The 12,856-nt window shown below is 37.1% G+C and overlaps 1 protein-coding gene across 1 annotated transcript in view; it reads right to left on the bottom strand.

Moving 5' to 3' along the window:
• Window positions 1–12,205, bottom strand: part of nalf1a (NALCN channel auxiliary factor 1a) — a 115,038-nt gene extending 102,833 nt beyond the window's left edge. Inside the window, exon 1 of the mRNA XM_067403542.1 lies at window positions 11,519–12,205. Coding sequence (XP_067259643.1) covers window positions 11,519–12,205 — 687 coding nt within the window. The remainder of the gene's footprint in view (window positions 1–11,518) is intronic.
• Window positions 12,206–12,856: the final 651 nt, after the last annotated feature.

The following is a 12,856-nucleotide window of genomic DNA, read 5'->3' as shown; positions in this document are numbered from 1 at the left end:
GAGAATGCACATTTCATTCAGATTAGACTACATAATCAGAGTAGCCTATTTCTTTTCGTTTTTAGATATTTCAAGCTTTCTATAGATATATTTCTAATGTCTGCGAGGCAAGCAGCCTATACGCTGAGTTTCGGTTCATTTAGCCTATAAGACGCGCTCCAGTTCACGCGCTGGTGATCGCGTCCGCGCATCCATGATTATATTGCCTGCTATATTTGCTTCTTATTTATTAAATCCAGGCAATTGGTTGATGAAACATTGATTAAAATTAAGATACAATTTTTACAAAACAAAATTCACTTTAAAGAAAGGCTTTCTATAAAACAAAACTTAATGAAGTGGTCAAAATCATGTCTGACCCACTCCATGACTCCCGATATATTGCGAATCTTATGATGCATCTTACTCATGCTGTTAACTTTTCATAATCAAGTAAATTAACTTAAAACATAACATAGGACTATTTAAACATAAATATGAAACTACACTTTCTATAATGGCTACCAACACATACAGAGAAATTTCATAAGCAAGAGCGGATCATGAGTCACGAGTCGGATCAAGAATAATTTATTTTTAGACTTATTTTTAATATTGGGGGCATTCGTGTTATTTGACATATTTAAGTTTTTTTTTTTTTTTTTCTAACTGCGTTACTATTTGTGAGAACTAGTAACTATAACTAATTACTTTTTTAAAGTAACGTGCCCAACACTGCATACAACACATACAACTTTCTTCTCTTTTCTACATTACCTGATATACTAAAAAGGAAATCAAAATGATTCTCACTGACAGTTACATGAAACAAATGAGTTTGAAACATCAGCTGTGACAAATTAGACCTGAAATGCACCGCTTTACAACATTGCTTCTATCTACAAAGAATTGTCAGGTGCAACATAACCCAGGTGCACAGATACTCATGGCTGGTTTCTGGCTCCCACTCTGTCTCTAAATGTCTATATAATTAGTCTGTTTGAAGCAGTGGTTAGGCTAATCACAACTGAAATCATTTAGATGTACCTATGAGAAATGTGTGCAAATAACCCATAACTTTCCTCAGCATTACCAGCAATATCCTGTTAACCTGTTTAAGAGTCTGTACTGGAGGTGCATGATCTGTTATTACCTTTCATAAATCAGTAAACAAATATGGACCTGTTCCACGTCTGTCACATATTTTCTCATTGATCTCCACAATACCACCCATTAGAGGCTCTAAACCCTCTGTAAAAAAAATGACTTGAAAGAACACAGCAGAAGCCATGATTTCTTAAGATTAGACCTTTGATATGAGATCCAGGTAGCTTCTCTTATGTAAGACGGTGGTTTTCTATATTGGTGATCATGATGAGAAACATTGTTCAGTGGGATTATCACACTTCATTTTGAATGACCATTGAAATTTTATTTTTGGTCTACAGTTAAAAGTACAGAACATTTATAGATAAGTTAAAGAATAGTTACTGCAATAAATTTTTCTCTTTAAAAACAACTGTCCATATTTATTTATACTTGAGTTGTAAGTACTGAGTTCAGTTGTCACCATTATGTTCAGATTTTGTTCATTTACTTTTAGTTTGTAATTCTTTAGTTCCTGGCTTCCTTCGTCTTCTTTCCCGCCACTTCTTTGTTACCATGGTCACTGTTATAAGTTTGTTTTGGTTTCAGCTGTGTTTGATAAATTATCTTGTTTGAGTTTGCTATTTGCACTCATTGTCTGGTCATGCATATGATTACTGTTTTTTTTTTTTTCTTCTTCTTCTTCTTCTTCTTGTTTGGCACATTTGTGTTAAAGTTCATGTTGGAACTTTACTCATCTTTGTCTTCATCTATCTGCCTGCACATGCATAACATCTATACTTAATTAAAATGTTTTTCTGTCTTTTGAATTTGACTGATGCAATCAAAATGGTGGAGATTTTCATGAAACATTAGCTGAAAAATAAAACATGGATGCTAACTTCAAAAATCCTTATCACCTTTGTCATGCTGTTTTTAATGTAGGCCCACTATGAATTTTGATGCATTAATTCTAATTAAATTCTTATAGAAAGATAATTAGGATGCGTCCAGTTTTCAAAATGTTTAAAATAAATCTGGATAATTTCTTTAATAATTTAATTTCCCAGAAGGCCGAGCCAATCAAATTGCCAGGGCGGGCTTTAATCGATGAAGGACAGGCTATCTGCGGTTATGTAACCACCCACGTCATCAAAGAGCGCTTGGGTTGAATTGGTTTTCACCAACGATGACTGCAGCTGGAGAAGTAAGATGTTTATATTCCGCTATCATGTCTGTAATAAAAGAAATCGATAGCGCATTAATTTTAAAAGACGAACAAAGAACCGCAATCAAGGCATTTGTTGATGGAAAAGATGTGTTTGCCGTCCTTCCAACGGGATTCTGCAAAAGTTTAAGTACAAGTTCAACATACATCACTTACTGCGTTGCTCTGATTGGTTGTAGGTCTATCCAATTGAGTGCAGAGTTTTTTGTTTTTTTTTACTTGTTCGGTTAAGACACGCCCCATAATTCAAGTGCAATGGAGCAGTATCAGACTCACATTCTGCCTAGAATATGAGTATGACGAAGTCAGGCTAGATAATTGCAGGAAGTGACGTGGAATGGACAGGATGAGCTATTCATAAACCACTATTGACTCCACATATGGGAATTAAATACATTTCTCCACTGAAAAGTAGTCTCAAAAATACCAACAGTATAGATTAAATGAAGTTAAGAATTAATGCAAATAATTTACTAATAATACAAGGATAATACAATCTTCACAGTCAAACCCTCTGTCCTTTAGGGTTCTGTTGTAAGTGCATTACTATAAATGCATTTTCTTTCCTTTTCATGTTCACTGTAGTGTCCCTGACGTTTCACTTCCTAAAACTCCATTGTAATACCTTTCACACCATGCCCTAACTAGACACGACACAATGCTGCGACACCCAATAAAAGGAATCTTTTCCTTGTTAATCAGAGTTTTTGTCTTAACCAGCTGCAACAGCATGCTCAATGTTAACAAACAAGTGTATTCTATGACAAGGATTGTTTCAGTCACCCAATATGTAGTTTTAATAATATTAAAATTGTGTAATATTTATGAATTTTACTTATTCATTTTGTTGCGAGTGCAGTACGCTTGCATAGAGACTCCACCCATAAACTCTTCTGATTGGCTGTGATTTTTGATTAATTTTGTCGCATCTCGTAGTGGTGTCGCATCTGGATAGGACATGGTATAACCCTTAAAAAATTCACACCCCAATACACTAGAAACATCCAGTATTAAGGTTGACTATTGATTAACTACTTGATTAGTGCAAGGCCAACAGATTCCCAGACTGGTTGACATCATCTTTATGGGTGTCTCCTGTCGGTGAGAAGATCAATGGAGGGAGGAGCGTGAATCATGTTTACCCAGGAGGCGCCATATATGTTGTTTCATTCAAAGCATGTGTGCACCAAATAAAATGCCTTCTAGGGAGCCAAGACTGAGAAATACAGATGGCTTTCACAAATCTAACACAGTGACCACTGCTCCATTCAACTAAAACAAGCAACTGTGCCATTAAGGAAATATCTACATTCCTACCCTAAAATCTGTTTAATTAGAGCAAGCACAGATCCATCTCCCCTCATGCCACTTTCTGATCACATTTTTAGTTCTGTTGTGCCCCATCTAGCTGTTTGTAACACATCTCTCATCTCTCCTTTGCACTCTTTAATCTTTCCATTCAAAAAATAAGCTTTCCATTAATGCCCTCTGAGGACAGTTGCAATGCACATGGGCACACATTTGCTCTTAAATAATCTCATAGATGCTGCATTGATCCAGGAATTATCACACTGTACCAAACTGGCTTTGTCTTCCACACCTTTTCCTTAGTCTCTAGACAAAACACGTGGTCTGAAAACCTATATTGAGCTTTCCATTAAAGAGCAAGCCACTGTAATAGTTAAGTAGACTTAAATATATCTCACCCTGTTTTAGCCCCAGCTGGATGATCATGCAGTGAGGTTCTATGAGTCACCTCTTTAAACACTGTGTAGTGGATGGAAAATGTGAAATCGATCATTTTCCAATAAATGAGAGCTCTGTTGGAGTTTGTCAAGCCGCCAAAGATCTAAAAAATGCATAGAGGCTGCTGTTACAGCTTGTAGTATAGTCACCGATACTACATCATGTCAATGTCACCTATTCAGGAAATGTACAGCACGCTCGTTGGTTATAGCTTTCACAACATTGTGAACAATGATGTTTTAATGTGCCTTTTCTTTACTTCTGTATGTACCTGTACTTCACAATGGGGGACCTTGAAGAGTTCAGGATGTGAAAAAAAATAAAAAATCTTTAAAAGAGCATGAGGTTTTACAGGGCAATGTAGCTCTATTGTATATGAGATGAATCTGTTTTTTGACCAGTTAACCCAGTAAAGTTAAGTATACGGTAAGTAGGGTAAGTATTATTACCCTGTGATAATAGTCAGTAAAATCTTTTTATTTTATTTTTTTATTATTATTTTTTTTTTATATGGAACCATTTATTGAAACTTTATACACAATATTTTTAAAAAATCTAAAAACTAAAAAAGGTTTGCATATATTATGTATAAAATTGATACATCAGGCTGTTATGTCCCATGTTTAGTAGTAGTTTATAAGAAGAACATGGAGCTTACAGTTGAGGAGGAAAAAACACATGTCTTATTGTTTTATTAGCCTTAGCAAAATTATATTTAAATGCTTATTTAATAATTAATTTAATTTAATTTAATTTAAGATCAAATATCTGTAGTTTTTATTGTGGGGGGAAATCATAAAACGAATGCAATACAATGATGATTAAGAGATGTACAAATAAAGTTTTCTTTAAAAGCCTGTTGAATCATATTTGATACTTACATTATTTGTCTAAAAATGATGTATGGATAATAAAGTAAACACAAATTGCTTATCTTGAAATATATAAAAGTTATTATATAAGGTATTCTTATATTTACTTAAAAAAATGAATGAAACTTTCATAGCAAAAAGACACCTATACCATGACCTGACTAAAATAAGTATGAACTATCAATCAGAGTGCAGACGGCATGTAGAAGATTGTGTACAACAAGTTTTTCAGAAAAGTTTCCATCATGTTAATAATTTAGAGGCTTTATAAAGTTAAAGTGGCCAGCGTTTATTTTGGACCCCACTGACTTTTATTATATGGACAAAAACAGTTGAACATTCTTTAAAATATGTTGTTTTATGTTCTCCATAAGAAATAAAGTCATATAGGTTTGGAATGAGATCACGGTGGATACCCAATGAGTAACCACAGTCTGGGATGGACAAATGGAAGTGAGGCTTCTCTGAGGTACTTTATAGTCCTTCCTTGGGGAATAAAGTAGATGAATCTGTATGAAGTCTCTAAGACTCTTATTGTTGAATGACGTCAAACTCACGTTGACACTCATTAAGCCGCTGTACAGTCTCCTTGGCAACCTATCCTCAAAGGCAATGATGACCCATACAGAGGTGTTCTGACCTTCATCACTAGACCCAAGATGCATTTATTTGAAGACATAATTTTATCAACAGAACATGGATTACTAGAGTAAATATCTATTTCTAAGTCTATCAAAAATGTGTGTGTGTATATATGAAGAGTTTCGTTGCAAAACGAGATAAATCCATTTTTTTAATTTTTCAAAAATCTTGTTTTTTGGTTGTGTATTCCAATTAATATCAATTCAACTGCAGTTGGTTTGTTTTGATTTAAACCTTCATAACTTAAAAAATACAGCTAAGTAGCACCATAAAACAAAATAATAACATGATAACATAATAATAAACATGTTTTGACAAAAATGTTAAAAACGGATTTATCTCGTTTTGCAACGAAACTCTTCATATATACGTGTGTGTCTCTATTGGTGTAAGCATGTGCATGTTGGTCTAGCACATTATTACAGACCCCTTTGCAGTGGCAGTGAAGTAATGGAGCTCTGGGACACTGACCTTGGCTGCGGTTGTGTCCCTCACTAGAAGGCCGCAGCAGCAGCAGCAACCCACGGCAGGCTTTTATGAATAAGCAAACATGCTCAGCATTCTAATGCTACCATGGAGACCTGACCCCAGCCACAGCTTCAACCTCTTGGCTCCACCCATCACTCTAATCCCATCCAAACCGCTGCTTTATTTTAATGAATAGGAGTGGCAGGAGGTCTGATCTCCAGCCTAAGAGTTCATCTAAATGGCATATCTATTAATGCAGTACACTAGCTATTACATGTAAAGAGCTCAAATACTGTGTGTGACTACTGCCAAAACAATAGTCCTGGTTACTGTTATTAAAAAATAAATAAATAAATAAAAATTGATGGGGTAAATATAAATCATACTATTAAATTAATTATACTACACTATACTTGACCACGAGCAAAAGGTTGCAAACACCATGGTGAGGTGTATCTTTAGAATGGGTGATAACTATTCAGCCTGATAAGCTGGATGCCACCCATTAGGATGATTAAAAAAAGAGCCCGATTATGCAAAGCTTGAAATGAATGGGAAGTTGCTGAATCCTGTGTGTCTGGCAATTTGCAATTACCTTAAAGACTGCAAAACACACAATCACAATCTCTCTTTCTCCCTTTCTTTCTTTATTGTATGTACAAAAATATCTATTTTCAAAAACATCTCATTTCTGCTCTCAGAAGCTTCTGTCCATATTCTTATTCACCAACTCTGGACCTAAAGACAAGAAACATTTATGCCAAAAAAAAGCACAAGTTCTACAAGTTTTAAACACCAAACCATTTTTTTTGTTTGTTTGTTTGTTTTTTTGTTTTTGTTTTTTTTTTCAGAATGTACAAATGTATTCATGTGGGAATGAGGGATAGAACAAAACATCCTGGTTATTTTAATATTAAAAGATTTTAAAATGACCTGACTGCAAAAGATCAAATGTAAAGACTAAAAGGCCTTTGTCTCTTTATTAAGCTTTTAGGTATTAAGAATGTGTATTATAATAACTAATAAATTATGTGCCTCTCTTTAGCATCAATTGTTTTATTATTTAAAATACTGCTATTTAAAACATCTGATTATTAGGTTACGTGATCAGAAAGTTGTAAGTAGCGTCTAACTTTCTTAAGAGTTCAGTTTACCAGAACCTAGCATTGAAAACAACACCATGTTCGGACATAAAGTTGTCTTAATTATCTGTGAAACTACACAATTGCTATTTATTTTTCAAGGAGGGAATGCCATCCTCAACATTTCACGTACAGATAATTGGGCACAAATAAATATCCTATAAGTGGCATATGACAAAAAGATTATATCTTACATTTTTCACACATGGGTAAATTTGATCATCCTGTCTTCTGTAACTCTGGTTTTATATCAGTTTTGGTGTTTCATGCCAGGATTTGGCTAAAGAAAACCACTCCCAGAAACAGCCTTCTGATAGTCATCTTCTGTTGGCCAACACTAATAAAAGCGCTGTTTAAATAACAGGAGTGCAGTGGCTCTTCCATACACAGTGAGCAGTGATAGCATTAATGAGACACTGTCCGCTTTTTCTAAAAATAAAAAGACAAGGAAAGCAGGGAGGAAAAACATCCCTTCATAAACATGATAACAACATAAAGGCTTCTGTTTTGTATCATTTGCATTTTAGATTCTCTGATCCCACTCCTCGGTGACAAGCAAATCCCGAATCCAGTTACAGTTGGTTGAGACAAATGAGTTATAGCAAAGCACTCTGATAAAGGAATAGTCCACCCTAAAAATCTGCATTTGATTTTGTCAACATTCATCAAAATATTCTTCATGTAACAACATGAGGGTGAATAAAAGGGTGAACTATTTCTTTAATTCATCAATACTGGATGGAGGATATAAACAATGTGAAATGTGAAAATCTATGTGAGGAGAGACCAATATATTAATGACAGGTCATATTGAATTGCAATGTAGAGAGAAAAGAAAAGTGTGCGAGACAGAAGGGTGATAAAGACATGACCCAAAACTGAGATAACTTTAGAAGAGATAAACAAGTAACTGTGCTAAACCCTTGCGGGATCAAGCCCTGCCAAATGTACCAACATTATCTATACTCTTAGAGGAATGCAAGACTTGTCTTATCTATTCTCAGTAAATAGGGTTTCATCCAAATAGCTATTCCATACCACAAGCCCTTCCATTGCCCATAAGATCCAGTCAGACAAAAGCAAAGATCTACATCAAACATTCACATCCTATATTAGGAGGTTTTCATCCACATTTCCAGTTGAAATGTAATGAGGCCAGCACATTTTTAATTTGCTATGGCAAGAAACAGTAGATGTTTACTCCTAGTATCTAATTATTTCACAGTGCGTGGAAAAGGCAAGTAATAAAACAAACTTCTTGTACTAATTCGTACTTAACATATTTAATGTTTAATTGATTACTTCACCTAAGTGAACACACTGTAGTGAAAAAAAAGAATATGTGCTAACAGTAAATGCATTTGACCTTTGAAGAAAGTACTGTCCACTTTTGTTCATCGGGACACTAAATGTGGTCCATGTTATCAGTGATTGCTTTGTCACAGAATAGCCTAGCTGTAACACCAGTGCAACTGTGCAGAGCTCAATACAGAAGCTAGGAATAGCACACTATTGAGTAAAACCTTCTTAGTTTATTTCTCTAATCACTACCCCCTCCCTCTGTTCATCCGTTTGTTACCTATTTATAATGCCTATTATATACATAGCAATTGTACTGAAACTTTAGCACATTTACACACAATACAAACACACACACAGTGTCTTCCACACTCCGATGAAGTGCAAGGAAGATGCCGAATTAAATCAACCTGAAGGCTGATCCGGCTGTCAGAGACGCCGTGTCACAGTGATTACCCATCCTCTCAGTCTCGCTCTGTCTTTCTTTCTGTCTCTATCGCTCGCTGCTTAATCACAGCTGGGACTGGCTATCCCTTGCAGCTGCTTGCCAGAGGCTCTGACTGACTCCTGCCACCTCCCTCTGCATTACGGCCCTCATTCACACTCGCTAGTAGTTTATCAGGCAACGGTAACGTGGTTCGACAGTTATGTTAACGCTTAAAAACGTCTGTTGTTTAAGTGTGACAAACAGAACAGTCAAAACATTCTACCACATTTCCATTTCAAAAGCCATTGATTTGTTTAAAATGCATTCAACATAAATGCACTATAATGGCTCAATATCTTCAGCCAAGCCAGAATGTGCACAGAAGAAAAACAATGCCAAAACAAAAGACTAATTTGTGGTTACTGGCCAGAACTTGTATCCTCAAACAATACTTTGCAAGCATTTAATAGAAATAATTGTTCAGTATAGAGGCTGTTGCAGAGAGATTAATCATATGGGAGGTTTTTGAATAGTAATTCTGTGGCTGTCACTTTGGTGAGACATGGAGAAGGTAAAACAAAAACAAAAAAAAAACAGCACACACAGGTGGCAGTATAAGTTGTCCAATGTTCAAATGTTACTTGTCAACAGGTTGAAATAAGCACACAGCCTCTCTGTTACACTGTAAACCTGAATAAGTTGACAAAACTCAAAACAATTGAGGTAATCACATCAAATTTTTTTAAGTTAAGAAATTCAAAGTTTAAGCAAGCAGAACTGGCAGATTTCAGTTTTGTACTTGTACATTTTAATTGCTCTTAACTTAATTTAAAAAAGAGTAAAAAGAGTAAGTTAATTCATACATTAAACTTAAAATGATTATGTAATCTTAACTTATATTTTAAATAACCAGACAGGAAGCAAAGTGGGAGGGGGGTTGAGAAAGGTCCGCGAGCCGGGACTCAAACTCGGGTCGCCCAAAGTGCATTGGTGCTATTTGTCGCCATACATAATTTTAGATGTATTCTATATAAATCTACAATTAAATTTTTATTTGTGGAAATTTAGCTAGCTATAACTAGCTAATTCAGCAAATGCAAATGGTAACACAATGCTTTGATAACATTAACATAGCATAGCAATTGCTGAAAGAGTATGGCAATATTGAACATTTATGAAATAGAAATCCCAGCCTAGTTACATGTAAATTTAAGTTTGTCTAAATTAAAAGAAACAAGTTCATAAATCTCAAAACAATGAAACAATTCAGATTACTTAAAATGTGTCAGTTTCGTGAACTCAAAAGAAAAAGAAAGTTCTATATACTCATAAAAGCTCATTTGATTGAACATTTAATTTGAGTTTGTCCTACTCAAACCAATTAATCATTTGAACGTTAGGGTTTACAGTATAGCCTTTATCAAAATGTGTTGATACTGTCTACATTATTATTATTATGGTCTAATAGTTTAAAACAGCCCACACATTCTTTATCATAATTACATGAGCAACTTTAGAAATACAGAAGTGAATGACTTTTGGAGTGCAGCAGCTGTCACAGATGCAAACGTCATTGACATAATGATATAGAAAAATTCAAAATGCTTGTGTAATAATTAAATATGCCCCCTGCATCAAAAGGCCTGTGACCTTCGTTATACTGTAGTCGGTCAGTAACACGACTAAGCGTGTTTCAGCACCACGGACAGCGGACAGCAAGCATCACAGCAGCACAGACTTCAAGAGTCGAACCCTTTGCCAAATGAACCAGTGAATAAGCAAATCACGCCACCCACTTATTCACCAGCTTATCGGTGACTCCTTCGTTTAAACTACAACTTACAAGCTCTCGGTAAATGTTTGACCATTAATTACACCCAGCAACACAAACGTAAAGAATAGGCCTACGGCAAGATCGCTTCCGTATCAGCAACAGGAGCTATATTACAGTGTGCCATTTTTTTCGTCGCCTTGGAGTAATCCATTTAAGATGACAGCGGGAGCTCGAAAATTAACCTTAATGTCAAGTTTATGGCGGTTAAGAGGGCACCCTGTTGCAGCGCGCGCAGAATGCTGTGCAAACAAGACCAATGAGAGAGGGAAAAGACACTTGTGATAGATTATCTGAGAAAGCACCGGTGCCCTATTAACGTTATTGAAATGTACTCAGTGTGGTGGACATGAATGAACACCTGGCGGAGCAGCTCTATATATTCAGTTCAGAGAGACGCACCTGCGCGCTATAGAATGACGCACACACGTTGAAAGATTGGCTTTGCAGCGTTTGTGCATTGACACAGTAACCTTGGATCAGCAGCAACATTTAATTTCCTCCGTTAGATTAGACCAGAACAATGGGTTTTGCGTTAATCACACTGCACAGCAAGGGATAAATGGAGGCACGAGGAAGGGAAAAGTTTAAAAGCCTGTCTGATTGCCACCCCGCTCGAAATGCAAAGTTGGCATCACCAACTGATGCGAAATGCGGAAAAAATAGAGTACAATATGAAATGCACTTTTCCCCCAGTAAAACATCACCATGTTACTGTCACCAGTTACCATGACGACTGAGAGCGAAGACCCAATTCTACTGAATGAAAAGCGAGGAATCCAGATAATAAAACCCTACCTTGCATTCTTCCATGCACGTCCTTACTGAGTACACATCCGTCTCGTATTTATCTGCCATCATCTCAAATTCCTCATATTTCTCCTGCGCGTGCAGGTCATAACGCTGGTATGCCTGAACGCAGAGACTGCATCTGTTTTGGTCGCCGTCAATGATCACGTCAAGGCTGCAGTTCAAATTGTCCGGACTTAATGATCCGTAAAGCAAATCCATAAGAGAGTAAGAATTACAAAAGGAAAGGTACAAATCGCTTATGTTCTTCCACCGAGTCCCCTCCGTTTCCGAAAGGCCCCTGCACAAGTGGTCAGCGTCGACAAAAGTGAAGCAGTTTTCAGACAAACTATCCGGGTGGCAAGTTTCTAGTTGCCACAAAGGTTTGGTAGAATTGACTACAAAAATAGCATCTTCGTTTCTTCTGAGGCTGCTGTGTGTTGAAGGGAGGTCGGGTCTGTGGTTTGCGCTCATGTCCATTGATGCTAACTTGTCTCGGGTCCTTGTCAGTTTGGCCTCGGCGCAGAACCACAGATGATCAGAAAGCAGAACGGTTAGAAATAAGAGGGACGCTAAGGACAATCGCCATCGCTGGGCCCTCTCGGAGTCGGTGAATGGCTTCTCGTTCTCGCGGGGAGCACACCAAATTTTTAAGCCGTCATCTCGCTGCCGCCACTTCCGAGCACCGCTGGTCATATTTTGGGAAAGCGCAGCGCTGGCTGACTCCACCGTGGGGGCTTTTCTGCCACAATAGTCATTGACGGGAGGTCTGTCTTGAGTTTTGACCACTAAACGATGACTAACGAGCGGTCATGGCTCACCTCCGCGATTAACTGCAATTCCCGATCAGTTGCTGTGTTAAGGGGGATTACTGCTTTCATTGTCGAATCCCCTCTCCCCGTGCTTCACCGGAGAAAAACCCAGCTATCTGTAGCAACATGTCTCTCCCTGCTCGTCTGTCATGGGTTCCGCTCTCCCCTTTTGCGCAGAGTCGCTACAACACGGAAAAGCCACTGTCTGGCCGCTCGCTCTGATTCCGGGCTTTCTGGTGAAAAGCGCAAGGACTCCTCGATTTAACACGCCGAATTTTGCCTCTTCGGTCCGACAAGGTGGGATCTTTTCTCGCGAAATGATCCACAGTCATTTTGGCCAAATGTTAAGTTGCCGCCATGTTCGTTTTGAAAGAGTTCTTGAAAGAGAGCAGGGTCATTTGCGTCAGCTCATGTAATGTGATTGATCCATCATCATAGCGACCCGGCCAATTTGCAAACTGTTCATAGAGGCTGAACTGATAAATCATTGCAAGAGATAGCATGGTTGATGTACAAGATCGTAATCATCATGTTA

The sequence above is a fragment of the Chanodichthys erythropterus genome, chromosome 12, assembly GCF_024489055.1.
Source record: "Chanodichthys erythropterus isolate Z2021 chromosome 12, ASM2448905v1, whole genome shotgun sequence".
NCBI lineage: Eukaryota > Metazoa > Chordata > Actinopteri > Cypriniformes > Xenocyprididae > Chanodichthys > Chanodichthys erythropterus.
Note: the sequence above shows the minus strand (reverse complement) of the source record. Positions and strands in the feature narration are given on the sequence as shown.